At 59.8% G+C, this 15,673-nt stretch overlaps 1 protein-coding gene across 1 annotated transcript in view; it reads right to left on the bottom strand.

Moving 5' to 3' along the window:
* Positions 1 to 1,056: 1,056 nt before the first annotated feature.
* LOC139255061 (ephrin type-A receptor 1-like) overlaps positions 1,057 to 15,673 on the bottom strand; it is a gene marked incomplete at its 3' end in the record, with an annotated part of 44,910 nt that continues 30,293 nt past the window's right edge. Inside the window, exons 6-8 of the mRNA XM_070873868.1 lie at positions 10,662 to 10,786; positions 5,078 to 5,237; positions 1,057 to 1,153 (exon numbers count right to left, since the gene is read on the bottom strand). Coding sequence (XP_070729969.1) covers positions 1,057 to 1,153; positions 5,078 to 5,237; positions 10,662 to 10,786 — 382 coding nt within the window. The remainder of the gene's footprint in view (positions 1,154 to 5,077; positions 5,238 to 10,661; positions 10,787 to 15,673) is intronic.

Here is a 15,673-nt window from a genome sequence, read left to right as displayed (position 1 = left end):
CCTTCCCATTCACTCCCCCTGTACACAATCCCAATGGACCCAAACCCCTTCCCATTCACTCCCCCTGTACACAATCCCAATGGACCCAAACCCCTTCCCATTCACTCCCCCCGTACACAATCCCAATGGACCCAAACCCCTTCCCATTCACTCCCCCTGTACACAATCCCAATGGACCCAAACCCCTTCCCATTCACTCCCCCTGTACACAATTCCAATGGACCCAAACCCCTTCCCATTCACTCCTCCTGTACACAATCCCAATGGACCCAAACCCCTTCCCATTCACTCCCACTGTACACAATCCCAATGGACACAAACCCCTTCCCATTCACTCCCACTGTACACAATCCCAATGGACCCAAACCCCTTCCCATTCACTCCCACCGTACACAATCCCAATGGATCCAAACCACTTCCCATTCACTCCCACTGTACACAATCCCAATGGACCCAAACCCCTTCCCATTCACTCCCACCGTACACAATCCCAATGGACCCAAACCCCTTCCCATTCACTCCCACTGTACACAATCCCAGTGGATCCAAACCTCTTCCCATTCACTCCCATTGTACACAATCCCAATGGACCCAAACCCCTTCCCATTCACTCCCCCCGTACACATTCCCAATGGACCCAAACCCCTTCCCATTCACTCCCTCCGTACACAATCCCAATGGACCCAAACCTTGATGACGGGGAGATATCTGAGAGACACGTGGAGCGATGGAGAGATACAGCGAGAGAGAAAAGGAGAGATTGCGAGAGAGAGATGCAGACATAGAGAGAGAGACAGAGACAGAGAAGGTGTGATTCAGAGAGAGAGAGAGAGAGATAGACAGAGCGATGGAGAGATAGTGAGAAATGGGGAGAGACAGAGATTGAGAGATTCAGCGAGAGAGACAGAGATAGAGAGAGAGAGACAGCGAGAGAGAGAGAGACAGCGAGAGAGAGAGAGAGAGCGCAAGAGAGACAGAGAGAGAGAGCGCGCGAGAGAGAGAGAGAGAGCGCAAGAGAGACAGAGAGAGAGAGTGAGAGAGAGCGAGGTCCCTTACCTGTGTCTGACCCAGACTAAGGCAGCGAGGACCACAATGACTGTGAGGGAACCGAACACACAGGACAGGATGATGAGATTCGGAGACCCTTTCTCCTCTGAAATGGAAAGTGGGATTATTGAGTACTCATCCACAACCTGGTCCCCCGAGTTCCCCCGTCTCCGCAAACCCCCCAACCCGGCCCATCGCCCCCATCCTTCATTGGTTAGGGGGGGGGTGTGTGAATCAGCCCGGGTTCCTGCTCCTGATCCCTGTCCAGTGACCCTTGGGTTAGGGAGGGAGGAGGGGTGTGTGAATCAGCCCGGGTTCCTGCTCCTGATCCCTGTCCAGTGACCCCTGGGTTAGGGAGGGAGGGGGGAGGGTGTGAATCAGCCCGGGTTCCTGCTCCTGATCCCTGTCCAGTGACCCCTGGGTTAGGGGGGGGGGGTGTGAATCAGCCCGGGTTCCTGCTCCTGATCCCTGTCCAGTGACCCCTGGGTTAGGGAGGGAGGGGGGAGGGTGTGAATCAGCCCGGGTTCCTGCTCCTGATCCCTGTCCAGTGACCCTTGGGTTAGGGAGGGGGGGGGGTGTGTGAATCAGCCCGGGTTCCTGCTCCTGATCCCTGTCCAGTGACCCCTGGGTTAGGGAGGGAGGGGGGAGGGTGTGAATCAGCCCGGGTTCCTGCTCCTGATCCCTGTCCAGTGACCCCTGGGTTAGGGGGGGGGGGTGTGAATCAGCCCGGGTTCCTGCTCCTGATCCCTGTCCAGTGACCCCTGGGTTAGGGGGGGGGGTGTGAATCAGCTCGGGTTCCTGCTCCTGATCCCTGTCCAGTGACCCCTGGGTTAGGGAGGGAGGGAGGGGGGTGTGAATCAGCCCGGGTTCCTGCTCCTGATCCCTGTCCAGTGACCCCTGGGTTAGGGAGGGGGGGCGGGTGTGTGAATCAGCCCGGGTTCCTGCTCCTGATCCCTGTCCAGTGACCCCTGGGTTAGGGAGGAGGGGGGGGTGTGTGAATCAGCCCGGGTTCCTGCTCCTGATCCCTGTCCAGTGACCCCTGGGTTAGGGAGGGAGGGGGGGTGTGTGAATCAGCCCGGGTTCCTGCTCCTGATCCCTGTCCAGTGACCCCTGGGTTAGGGAGGGAGGGGGGGTGAATCAGCCCGGGTTCCTGCTCCTGATCCCTGTCCAGTGACCCCTGGGTTAGGGAGGGGGGGTGTGTGAATCAGCCCGGGTTCCTGCTCCTGATCCCTGTCCAGTGACCCTTGGGTTACTTTCAATCTGTGCTCCCTGGTTGTTGACCCCTCTGCCGAGGGAAACAGGTCCGTCCTATCCACTCTATCCAGACCCCTCGTAATTTTATACACCTCAATCAGGTCTCCCCTCAGCCTCCTCTGTTCCAAAGGCAAGGGAACACACATTAAATGGTAGGATTAAGGAAGAAATAGCGGGACATCTAGATAGGAATAGTGCAATCAAGCAGACACAACATGGATTCATGAAGGGGAAATCATGTTTAACTAATTTACTGGAATTCTTTGAGGATATAATGAGCATGGTGGATAGAGGTGTACCGATGGATGTGATGTATTTAGATTTCCAAAAGGCATTCGATAAGGTGCCACACAAAAGGTTACTGCAGAAGATAAAGGTACGCGGAGTCAGAGGAAATGTGTCAGCATGGATCGAGAATTGGCTGGCGAACAGAAAGCAGAGAGTCGGGATAAATGGGTCCTTTTCGGGTTGGAAATCGGTGGTTAGTGGTGTGCCACAGGGATCGGTGCTGGGACCACAACTGTTTACAATATACATAGATGACCTGGAAGAGGGGACAGAGTGCAGTGTAACAAAATTTGCAGATGACACTAAGATTAGTGGGAAAGCGGGTTGTGTAGAGGACACAGAGAGGCTGCAAAGAGATTTAGATAGGTTAAGCGAATGGGCTAAGGTTTGGCAGATGGAATACAATGTCGGAAAGTGTGAGGTCATCCACCTTGGGGAAAAAAAACAGTAAAAGGGAATATTATTTGAAAGGGGAGAAATTACAACATGCTGCGGTGCAGAGGGACCTGGGGGTCCTTGTGCATGAATCCCAAAAAGTTAGTTTGCAGGTGCAGCAGGTGATCAGGAAGGTGAATGGGATGTTGGCCTTCATTGCGAGAGGGATGGAGTACAAAAGCAGGGAGGTCCTGCTGCAACTGTACAGGGTATTGGTGAGGCCGCACCTGGAGTACTGCGTGCAGTTTTGGTCACCTTACTTAAGGAAGGATATACTGGCTTTGGAGGGGGTACAGAGACGATTCACTCGGCTGATTCCGGAGATGAGGGGGTTACCTTATGATGATAGATTGAGTAGACTGGGTCTTTACTCGTTGGAGTTCAGAAGGATGAGGGGTGATCTTATAGAAACATTTAAGATAATGAAAGGGATAGACAAGATAGAGGCAGAGAGGTTGTTCCCACTGGTCGGGGAGACTAGAACTAGGGGGCACAGCCTCAAAATACGGGGGGAGCCAATTTAAAACCGAGTTGAGAAGGAATTTCTTCTCCCAGAGGGTTGTGAATCTGTGGAATTCTCTGCCCAAGGAAGCAGTTGAGGCTAGCTCATTGAATGTATTCAAGTCACAGATAGATAGATTTTTAACCAATAAGGGAATTAAGGGTTACGGGGAGCGGGCGGGTAAGTGGAGCTGAGTCCACGGCCAGATCAGCCATGATCTTGTTGAATGGCGGAGCAGGCTCGAGGGGCTAGATGGCCCTACTCCTGTTCCTAATTCTTATGTTCTTATGCCCCCTAGTTCTAGTCTCCCCCCATCAGTGGGAACATCCTCTCTGCATCCACCTTGTCAAGCCCCCCCCTCATAATCTGATACGTTTCCATCAGATCACCTCTCCTTCTTCTGAACTCCAATGAGTAGAGGCCCAACCTCCTCAACCTTTCCTCATAAGTCAACCCTCCCCTCATCCCCGGAATCAACCGAGTGAACCTTCTCTGAACTGCCTCCAAAGCAAAGTACGTCCTTTCGTAAACACGGAGAGCAGAACTGTGCACGCAGTACTCCAGGTGTGGCCTCACCAATACCCTGTGTAACTGGAGCAAGACTTCCCTGCTTTTATACTCCATCCCCCTTTGCAATAAAGGCCACGATACCATTGGCCCTTCCTGATCACTTGCTGTACCTGCAGACTAACCTTTTGTGTTTCATGTACAAGTAACCCCCAGGTCCCGCTGTACTGCAGCACTTTGTAATCTTTCTCCGTTTACATAATAACTTGCTCTTTGAGTTTTTTGTCTGCCAAAGTGCGTGACCTCACACTTTTCCACATTATGCTCCATCGGCCAAATTTTTGCCCGCTGACTTAGCCCGGTCGGTGTCCTTTTGCAGATTTTCTGTGTCCTCCTCACACATTGCTTTTCCTCCTATCTTTGTATCGTCAGCACACCTGGTTACATTACACTCGGTCCCCTCCTCCAAGTCGCTAATACAGATTGTAAATAGCTGGGGGCCCAGCACTGATCCCTGCGGCACCCCACTGCTCACTGATTGCCAACCCGAGAATGACCCATTCATCCCCCGACTCTCTGTTCATTAGCCAATCCTCTGTCCACGCTCATGTATTAACCCCCCAACCCCCGTGAACTTTCATCTTGTGCAATAACCTTTCATGTGGCACCTTGTCAAATGTCTTCTGGAAGTCCCAAATGCACCACATCCACCGGTTCCCCCTTTATCCACCCTGTCCGGTGCATCCTCAAAGATCTCCCGCAACTGTGCCCAACATGACTTCCCCCTTTTCACGAACCCATGCTGACTCTGCCTGACCGAGCTTTGCTGTTCCAAATGTCCTGCTATTGCTTCTTTAACGTTGCACTCCAACTTTTTCCCCAAGCACCAAAGTCAGGGCTCACTGGTGCTTGGGAAAATGCTGGATCCGCGCTGATACATTAACCCCCAACCCCCGGTGAACTTTTATCCCACTGTCCTGCAGCACTTTGCAAACTTGGTAACCAGATCACCGGCATTGATGCCGGGGCTGGGTTGGGTCTTACCTGGGGGCAGGGTCTGGAACTGGTAGACTGGGCTGAAGTCTCCGGGCCCCAGGGGCGTTTGCACCCGAACCTTCAGCAGATAGACCGTGGCAGGCCGTAGCTGTGTCAAGGTGACCTTGTTCTCCGTCAACTTTTTCACCGTATAGATTTGCTCGTGGCCCTGACGGGAGACGGAGGGAGGGTTGCTTGGTGAGCGCAGACATCACACTCGGCCTCAACAACGACAAAACCCCCTGATTTAGGTCGCGCCCTCGACGTGGGCAAATGTTTACCAAGTCGCTTGGCAGCAGCGTTGCAGACCAAACTGATTCATGTGACGCCCAGCGCAGGAGGGCCAAAAGCTGGGTCAAAGAGGCGGGTTTCGAGGAGCGTCTCGAAGGAGGAGGAGGAGGGAGAGGTTCGAGAGAGGCGCAGAGGTTTAGGGAGGGAGTTCCAGAGCTTGCGGGGCACCAGGCAACAGAAGGCACGGCCCACCGATGGTGGAGCGATTATAATCGGGGATGGTCAGGGAGGGCGGAGTTAGAGGGGCGCAGACATCTCGGGGGGGGGTTGTGTGGGGGCTGGAGGGGGTTACAGAGATAGGGAGGGTGTGTAGGGGCTGGAGGTTACAGAGATAGGGAGGGTGTGTAGGGGCTGGAGGAGGTTACAGAGATAGGGAGGGGTGTAGGGGCTGGAGGTTACAGAGATAGGGAGGGGTGTAGGGGCTGGGGGTTACAGAGATAGGGAGGGGTGTAGGGGCTGGAGGAGGTTACAGAGATAGGGAGGGGTGTAGGGCTGGAGGAGGTTACAGAGATAGGGAGGGGTGTAGGGCTGGAGGAGGTTACTGAGATAGGCAGGGGGCGAGGGACCATGGAGGGATTTGAAAACAAGGATGAGAATTTTGAAATCGAGGCGATGCTTAACCATAGGTCAGTGAGCACAGGGGGTGATGGGTGAGTGGGACTGGGTGTGAGTTAGGACACGGGGCACAGGGGGTGATGGGTGAGTGGGACTGGGTGTGAGTTAGGACACAGGGCACAGGGGGTGATGGGTGAGTGGGACTGGGTGTGAGTTAGGACACGGGGCACAGGGGGTGATGGGTGAGTGGGACTGGGTGTGAGTTAGGACACGGGGCACAGGGGGTGATGGGTGAGTGGGACTGGGTGTGAGTTAGGACACGGGGTCAGTGAGCACAGGGGGTGATGGGTGAATGGGACTGGGTGTGAGTTAGGACACGGGGCAGTGAGCACAGGGGGTGATGGGTGAATGGGACTGGGTGTGAGTTAGGACACGGGGTCAGTGAGCACAGGGGGTGATGGGTGAGTGGGACTGGGTGTGAGTTAGGACACGGGGCACAGGGGGTGATGGGTGAGTGGGACTGGGTGTGAGTTAGGACACGGGGCAGTGAGCACAGGGGGTGATGGGTGAGTGGGACTGGGTGTGAGTTAGGACACGGGGTCAGTGAGCACAGGGGGTGATGGGTGAGTGGGACTGGGTGTGAGTTAGGACACGGGGCACAGGGGTGATGGGTGAGTGAGACTGGGTGTGAGTTAGGACACGGGGCACAGGGGGTGATGGGTGAGTGGGACAGGTGTGAGTTAGGACACGGGGCACAGATGGTGATGGGTGAGTGGGACTGGGTGTGAGTTAGGACACGGGTCAGTGAGCATAGGGGGTGATGGGTGAGTGGGACTGGGTGTGAGTTAGGACACGGGGCAGTGAGCACAGGGGGTAATGGGTGAGTGGGACTGGGTGTGAGTTAGGACACAGGGCACAGGGGGTGATGGGTGAGTGGGACTGGGTGTGAGTTAGGACACGGGGGCAGTGAGCACAGGGGGTGATGGTGAGTGGGACTGGGTGTGAGTTAGGACACAGGGCACAGGAGGTGATGGGTGTGTGGGACTGGGTGTGAGTTAGGACACGGGGCAGTGAGCACAGGGGGTGATGGGTGAGTGGGACTGGGTGTAAGTTAGGACACGGGGTCAGTGAGCACAGGGGGTGATGGGTGAGTGGGACTGGGTGTGAGTTAGGACACGGGGCACAGGGGGTGATGGGTGAGTGGGACTGGGTGTGAGTTAGGACACGGGGTCAGTGAGCACAGGAGGTGATGTGTGAGTGGGACTGGGTGTGAGTTAGGACACGGGGCACAGGGGGTGATGGGTGAGTGGGACTGGGTGTGAGTTAGGACACGGGGTCAGTGAGCACAGGGGGTGATGGGTGAGTGGGACTGGGTGTGAGTTAGGACACGGGGTCAGTGAGCACAGGGGGTGATGGGTGAGTGGGACTGGGTGTGAGTTAGGACACGGGGTCAGTGAGCACAGGGGGTGATGGGTGAGCGGGACTGGGTGTGAGTTAGGACACGGGACACAGGGGGTGATGGGTGAGTGGGAGTGGGTGCGAGTTAGGACACTGGGTCAGTGAGCACAGGGGGTGATGGGTGAGTGGGACTGGGTGTGAGTTAGGACACGGGGTGAACAGCCGAGTTTTGGATCACCTCGAGTTTACGTCGGGTAGAACGTGGGAGGCTGGCCAGGAGCCCTGCACGTTGGAACGTTCGAGTCTGGAGGGGAGCGAGAGGCAGGGGTGAGGGCTTCAGCAGTGGATGAGCTGAGGCAGGGAGGGCGGGAGACGGGCGATGTCACGGAGTGTGGGTAACAGGCGGGTTTAGTCATACTGCGGATACGTGGCATCGCCAAAAATCAACTGGATCTTCGCTGCCGGTGAGCGAGATCACACGAAGGAATACCACCCAATAACTTCTTGGGACAATTGATGAAACAACAGCCAATTGCATTGGCTCACTTGAATTCCCCATCGCATACGCCAACAGCCTCTGCCCTTTTGAGCAGAGCTCGGTAAGTCTGACCAAGGACACAGCATTTAGTTCATCAGAACACCAGAAACAGGAGCAGGAGGGGGGCCATACGGCCCCTCGAACCTGCTCCGCCATTTAATACCATCATGGCCTGATCCGATCATGGACACAGCTCCACTTCCCTGCCCGCCCCCTTATCGGTTCAGGAACTGTCTATCTCTGCCTTAAATATATTCAATGTCCCGGCTCCCACAGCTCTCTGAGGCAGCGAGTTCCACAGATTTACAACCCTCCGAGAGAAGGAATTCCTCCTCATCTCAGTTTTAAATGGGCGGCCCCTTATTCTAAGACCATGCCCCCTAGTTCTAGTCTCCCCCCATCAGTGGGAACATCCTCTCTGCATCCACCTTGTCGAGCCCCCCCCTCATAATCTGATACGTCTCCATCAGATCACCTCTCATTCTTCTGAACTCCAATGAGTAGAGGCCCCAACCTCCTCAACCTTTCCTCATAAGTCAACCCCCTCATCCCCGGAATCAACCGAGTGAACCTTCTCTGAACTGCCTCCAAAGCAAAGTGTGTCCTTTGGTAAATACGGAGAGCAGAACTGTGCACGCAGTACTCCAGGTGTGGCCTCACCAATACCCTGTATGGCTTTCGGGTGGATAGATTTTCGCCGGGTCGGGGTTTAAAGGCGTCACATGACATGGAGGGGTTGTGTCGACTCGGAACTCCTTCACGGCCAACGAGCCAAAGGTGGGGCAGAGGGAACGTTACAAGGGACACACCCCTCCCCTGATACAGTGCAACATCCCCCACCCACACCTGGGAGTCCCTGGCCCAAAGACCAGTCCACCCTCAGTGGAGGGAGTGCATCCGGGAGGGCGCTGAGCCCCTCGAGTCTCGTCGCCAATTGCGTGCAGAGACCGAGCGCAGGCAGCGGAAGGAGCGTGCGGCAAACCAGTCCCACCCTCCCCTTCCCTCAACGTCTATCTGTCCCACCCTCCCCTTCCCTCAACGTCTATCTGTCCCACCCTCCCCTTCCCTCAACGTCTATCTGTCCCACCCTCCCCTTCCCTCAACGTCTATCTGTCCCACCCTCCCCTTCCCTCAACGTCTATCTGTCCCACCCTCCCCTTCCCTCAACGTCTATCTGTCCCACCCTCCCCTTCCCTCAACATCTATCTGTCCCACCCTCCCCTTCCCTCAACGTCGATCTGTCCCACCCTCCCCTTCCCTCAACGTCTATCTGTCCCACCCTCCCCCTTCCCTCAACGTCTATCTGTCCCACCCTCCCCTTCCCTCAACGTCTATCTGTCCCACCCTCCTCTTCCCTCAACGTCTATCTGTCCCTCCCTCCCCTTCCCTCAACGTCTATCTGTCCCACCCTCCCCTTCCCTCAACGTCTATCTGTCCCTCCCTCCCCTTCCCTCAACGTCTATCTGTCCCACCCTCCCCTTCCCTCAACGTCTATCTGTCCCTCCCTCCCCTTCCCTCAACGTCTATCTGTCCCACCCTCCCCTTCCCTCAACGTCTATCTGTCCCTCCCTCCCCTTCCCTCAACGTCTATCTGTCCCACCCTCCCCTTCCCTCAACGTCTATCTGTCCCTCCCTCCCCCTTCCCTCAACGTCTATCTGTCCCACCCTCCCCTTCCCTCAATGTCTATCTGTCCCACCCTCCCCTTCCCTCAACGTCTATCTGTCCCACCCTCCCCTTCCCCTCAACGTCTATCTGTCCCACTCTCCCCTTCCCTCAACGTCTATCTGTCCCACCCTCCCCTTCCCTCAACGTCTATCTGCCCCACCCTCCCGTTCCCTCAACGTCTATCTGTCCCACCCTCCCCCTTCCCTCAATGTCTATCTGCCCCACCCTCCCCCTTCCCTCAATGTCTATCTGTCCCTCCCTCCCCTTCCCTCAACGTCTATCTGTCCCACCCTCCCCCTTCCTTCAACATCTATCTGTCCCACCCTCCCCTTCCCTCAACGTCTATCTGTCCCACCCTCCCCTTCCCTCAACGTCTAGCTGTCCCACCCTCCCACTTCCCTCAACGTCTATCTGTCCCACCCTCCCCTTCCCTCAACATCTATCTGTCCCACCCTCCCCTTCCCTCAACGTCTATCTGTCCCTCCCTCCCCTTCCCTCAACGTCTATCTGTCCCACCCTCCCCCTTCCATCAACGTCTATCTGTCCCACCCTCCCCTTCCCTCAACGTCTATCTGTCCCACCCTCCCCCTTCCCTCAACGTCTATCTGTCCCACCCTCCCCTTCCCTCAACGTCTATCTGTCCCCACCCTCCCCTTCCCTCAACGTCTATCTGTCCCACCCTCCCCTTCCCTCAACATCTATCTGTCCCACACTCCCCTTCCCTCAACGTCTATCTGTCCCACCCTCCCCTTCCCTCAACGTCTATCTGTCCCACCCTCCCCTTCCCTCAACGTCTATGTGTCCCACCCTCCCCTTCCCTCAACGTCTATCTGTCCCACCTGTGACAGGGACTGTGGTTCCCGTATTGGGCTGTTCAGCCACCTGAGGACTCATTTTTTTGAGAGGAAGCGAGTCTCCCTCGATTCCGAGGGACGGCCGATGATGATCAAAGCTAAAGGGTAATTCCTGTCACCTAACAAAATGGCCACTTCCTGTCACGTAACAACATGGCCGAACGGCCACTTCCTGTTGGCTAAAAAATGGACGAATGGCCACTTCCTGTTGGCTACAAAATGGCCAAACGACCACTTCCTGTTGGCTAACTCAATGACCGATGGCCGCGACGCCTCTCAAGGCCGATTTACCTGCTGCTGGTACATGACCTCGTATCCCATGATGCCCTGGCCTCGGCCCTCGGTTGGTTGCCAGGCGACGGAGAGGCTGGTCTCCTCCCGATGGAGCACGGTCACCGCGGCGACGGCGGGCGGGGCTACGGGAGAACCAGAGACAACATCACTCCATCAACTGGGGGAGGGGAGTGGTGGAGAGAGGGAGAGCGCGGGGGGAGAGAGAGATAGAGAGAGCGCGGGGGGAGAGAGAGAGAGAGAGCGTGGGGGGAGAGAGAGGGAGAGCGCGGGGGGAGAGAGAGAGCGCGGGGGGAAGAGAGAGAGAGGGGGCGGGGAGAGAGAGAGAGCGCGGGGGGAGAGAGAGGCAGCGCAGGGGGAGAGAGAGAGAGAGAGCGCGGGGGGGAGAGAGAGGGAGCGAGCGGGGGGAGAGAGAGAGAGAGAGCGCGGGGGGGAGAGAGAGAGAGAGAGCGCGGGGGGGGAGAGAGAGAGAGAGAGCGGGGGGGAGAGAGAGAGAGAGAGCGCGGGGGGGGAGAGAGAGAGAGAGAGCGGGGGGGGGAGAGAGAGAGAGAGAGCGCGGGGGGGAGAGAGAGAGAGAGCGCGGGGGGAGAGAGAGACAGCGCAGGGGGAGAGAGAGAGAGAGAGCGCGGGGGGGAGAGAGAGGGAGAGAGCGCGGGGGGGGAGAGAGAGAGAGAGAGCGGGGGGGGGAGAGAGAGAGAGAGAGCGCGGGGGGGAGAGAGAGAGAGAGCGCGGGGGGAGAGAGAGAGCGCGGGGGGAGAGAGAGAGAGGGGGCGGGGAGAGAGAGAGAGCGCGGGGGGAGAGAGAGACAGCGCAGGGGGAGAGAGAGAGAGAGAGCGCGGGGGGGAGAGAGAGGGAGCGAGCGGGGGTGGGGGAGGGAGAGTGCAGGGGGAGAGAGAGAGAGAGAGCGCGAGGGGAGAGAGAGAGAGAGAGAGAGAGCGTGGGGGGGAGAGAGAGCGAGAGAACGCGGGGGGGGAGAGAGAGAGAGAGAGCGCGGGGGGGAAGAGAGAGAGAGCGCGGGGGGAGAGAGAGAGAGCGCGGGGGGAGAGAGAGAGAGAGCGCGGGGGGGGAGAGAGAGAGAGAGAGAGCGCGGGGGGGGGAGAGAGAGAGAGAGAGCGCGGGGGGGAAGAGAGAGAGAGCGCGGGGGGGAAGAGAGAGAGAGCGCGGGGGGAGAGAGAGAGAGAGCGCGGGGGGGGAGAGAGAGAGAGAGAGCGCGGGGGGGGAGAGAGAGAGAGAGAGCGCGGGGGGGAGAGAGAGAGCGCGGGGGGAGAGAGAGAGAGCGCGGGGGGAGAGAGAGAGATCGCGGGGGGAGAGAGAGAGAGCGCGGGGGGAGAGAGAGAGAGCGTGGGGGGAGAGAGAGAGCGCGGGGGGAGAGAGAGAGAGCGCGGGGGGAGAGAGAGAGAGAGAGAGCGCGGGGGGGGAGAGAGAGAGAGAGAGAGCGCGGGGGGGGAGAGAGAGAGAGAGAGCGCGGGGGGAGAGAGAGAGAGCGCGGGGGGAGAGAGAGAGAGCGCGGGGGGAGAGAGAGAGAGCGCGGGGGGAGAGAGAGAGCGCGGGGGGAGAGAGAGAGAGCGCGGGGGGAGAGAGAGAGAGCGCGGGGGAGAGAGAGAGAGCGCGGGGGGAGAGAGAGAGAGCGCGGGGGGAGAGAGCGCGGGGGGAGAGAGAGAGAGCGCGGGGGGAGAGAGAGAGAGCGCGGGGGGAGAGAGAGAGAGCGCGGGGGAGAGAGAGAGAGCGCGGGGGGAGAGAGAGAGAGAGCGCGGGGGGAGAGAGAGAGAGCGCGGGGGAGAGAGAGAGCGCGGGGGGAGAGAGAGAGCTTGGGGGAGAGAGAGAGCGCAGGGGGAGGGAGAGAGAGAGAGCGTGGGGGGAGAGAGAGAGAGAGCGGGGGAGAAAGAGAGAGAGAGCGGGGGAGAGAGAGAGAGGTGAGTGCGGGGGAGAAAGAGAGAGAGAGTGCGGGGGAGAAAGAGAGCGCGCGGGGGAGAGAGAGAGAGAGAGAGAGCGCGGGGGGAGAGAGAGAGAGCGCGGGGGGAGAGAGAGAGTGCGGGGGAAGAGAGAGAGAGAGAACGCAGGGGAAGAGAGAGAGAGAGAGAGAGAGAGAGAGAGAGCGCGCGCGGGGGAGAGAGAGAGAGCGCGGGGGGAGAAAGAGAGAGAGCGCGGGGGAGAGAGAGAGAGTGCGCGGGGGGAGAGAGAGAGAGAGCGCAGGGGGAGAGAGAGAGAGCGCGGGGGGAGAGAGAGAGAGCGCGGGGGAGAGAGAGAGAGAGTGCGGGGGAGAGAGAGAGTGCAGGGGAAGAGAGAGAGAGAGCGCGGGGGGAGAGAGAGAGAGAGTGCGGGGGGAGAGAGAGAGTGCGGGTGAAGAGAGAGAGAGAACGCAGGGGAAGAGAGAGAGAGAGAGAGAGCGCGCGCGGGGGGAAGAGAGAGAGAGAGAGCGCGGGGGGAGAGAGAGAGAGAGAGAGCGCGGGGGGAGAGGGAGAGCGTGGGGGGAGAGAGAGAGCGTGGGCGGAGAGAGAGAGAGCGCGGGGGAGAGAGAGAGAGCGCGGGGGGAGAGAGAGAGAGCGCGGGGGGAGAGAGAGAGCGCGGGGGAGAGAGAGAGCGCGGGGGGAGAGAGAGAGAGCGTGGGGGGAGAGAGAGAGCGCGGGGGGAGAGAGAGAGAGAGCGCGGGGGGGAGAGAGAGAGCGTGGGGGGAGAGAGAGAGCGTGGGGGGAGAGAGAGAGCGTATGGGGAGAGAGAGAGAGAGCGCAGGGGGAGGGAGAGAGAGAGAGCGTGGGGGGAGAGAGAGAGAGAGCGCGGGGGAGAGAGAGAGAGAGAGAGCGCGGGGAGAGAGAGCGCGGGGGGGGAGAGAGAGAGCGCGGGGGGGAGAGAGAGAGCGTGGGCGGAGAGAGAGAGCGCGCGGGGGGAGAGAGAGAGAGAGCGTGGGGGAGAGATAGAGAGAGAGAGCGCGGGGGGAGAGAGAGAGAGAGCGCGGGGGGAGAGAGAGGGAGAGAGCGGCGGGGGAGAGAGAGAGAGAGAGAGCGCGGGGGGGAGAGAGAGAGCATGGGCGGAGAGAGAGAGAGCGCGGGGGGAGAGAGAGAGAGCATGGGCGGAGAGAGAGAGAACGCGGGGGGAGAGAGAGAGAGAGAGCGCGCGGGGGGAGAGAGAGAGAGCGCGGGGGGGAGAGAGAGAGCGCGGGAGGGGGGAGAGAGAGAGCGCGGGGGGAGAGAGAGAGAGCGCGGGGGGAGAGAGAGAGAGCGCGGGGGAGAGAGAGAGAGTGCGGGGGAAGAGAGAGAGAGAGAGAGAGAGCGCGCGGGGGGAGAGAGAGAGAGCGCGGGGGAGAGAGAGAGGGAGCGAGCGGGGGTGGGGAGGGAGAGTGCAGGGGGAGAGAGAGAGTGAGAGCGCGGGGGAGAGAGAGAGAGAGAGAGCACGGGGGGAGAGAGAGAGCGCGGGGGGAGAGAGAGAGAGAGAGCGCGGGGGGGAGAGAGAGAGAGAGAGCACGGGGGGGGAGAGAGAGAGAGAGAGCGCGGGGGGAGAGAGAGAGAGCGCGGGGGGAGAGAGAGAGAGAGAGCGCGGGGGAGGAGAGAGATAGAGAGAGTGCGGGGGGGGAGAGAGAGAGAGAGCGCGGGGGGAGAGAGAGAGAGCGCGGGGGGAGAGAGAGAGAGAGAGCACGGGGGGGGAGAGAGAGAGAGAGAGCGCGGGGGAGAGAGAGAGCGTGGGCGGAGAGAGAGAGAGCGCGGGGGGAGAGAGAGAGAGAGAGCGCGGGGGAGAGAGAGAGAGAGCGCGGGGGGAGAGAGAGAGCTTGGGCGGAGAGAGAGAGAGCGCGGGGGAGAGAGAGAGAGAGCGCGGGGGGAGAGAGAGAGCTTGGGCGGAGAGAGAGAGAGCGCGGGGGGAGAGAGAGAAAGCGTGGGCGGAGAGAGAGAGAGCGCACGCGCAGGGGAAAGAGAGAGAGAGCGTGGGGGGAGAGAGAGAGCGTGGGGGGAGAGAGAGAGAGCGCGGGGGGAGAGAGAGAGCGCGCGGGGGGAGAGAGAGAGCGTGGGGGGAGAGAGAGAGAGAGAGTGCAGGGGGAGGGAGAGAGAGAGCGTGGGGGGAGAGAGAGAGCGTGGGGGGAGAGAGAGAGCGTGGGGGGAGAGAGAGAGCGTGGGGGGGAGAGAGAGAGCGTGGGGGGAGAGAGAGAGCGTGGGGGGAGAGAGAGAGAGCGCGGGGGAGAGAGAGAGCGCGGGGGGAGAGAGAGAGCGCGGGGAGAGAGAGAGAGCGTGGGGAGAGAGAGAGAGCGTGGGGGAGAGAGAGAGCGCGGGGGGAGAGAGAGAGCGCGGGGGGAGAGAGAGAGCGTGGGGGGAGAGAGAGAGCGTGGGGGGAGAGAGAGAGAGAGAGTGCAGGGGGAGGGAGAGAGAGAGAGCGTGGGGGGAGAGAGAGAGAGAGAGTGCGGGGGAGAAAGAGAGAGAGCGCGGGGGGAGAGAGGAGAGAGAGTGCGGGGGAGAAAGAGAGAGAGAGTGCGGGGGAGAAAGAGAGAGAGCGCGGGGGAGAGAGAGAGAGAGAGTGCGGGGGAGAAAGAGAGAGAGAGTGCGGGGGAGAAAGAGAGAGAGCGCGGGGGGAGAGAGAGAGAGAGTGCGGGGGGAGAGAGAGAGTGCGGGGGGAGAGAGAGAGTGCGGGGGAAGAGAGAGAGAGAACGCAGGGGAAGAGAGAGAGAGAGAGAGAGAGAGCGCGCGCGGGGGGAGAGAGAGAGAGAGCGCGGGGGAGAAAGAGAGAGAGCGCGGGGGAGAGAGAGAGAGAGAGCGCAGGGGGAGAGAGAGAGAGCGCGGGGGAGAGAGAGAGAGCGCGGGGGAGGGAGAGAGAGAGAGCGCGCGCAGGGGGAGAGAGAGAGAGAGAGAGCGCGCAGGGGGAGAGAGAGAGAGCGCGGGGGGAGACAGAGAGAGCGCGGGGGAGAGAGAGAGAGAGAGCGCAGGGGGAGAGAGAGAGAGCGCGGGGGAGAGAGAGAGAGCGCGGGGGGAGAGAGAGAGAGAGTGCGGGGGGAGAGAGAGAGTGCGGGGGAAGAGAGAGTGAGAGCGCGGGGG

The sequence above is a fragment of the Pristiophorus japonicus genome, unplaced genomic scaffold, assembly GCF_044704955.1.
Source record: "Pristiophorus japonicus isolate sPriJap1 unplaced genomic scaffold, sPriJap1.hap1 HAP1_SCAFFOLD_582, whole genome shotgun sequence".
Lineage (NCBI taxonomy): Eukaryota > Metazoa > Chordata > Chondrichthyes > Pristiophoridae > Pristiophorus > Pristiophorus japonicus.
This window is presented reverse-complemented; position numbering and strand designations above follow the sequence as displayed.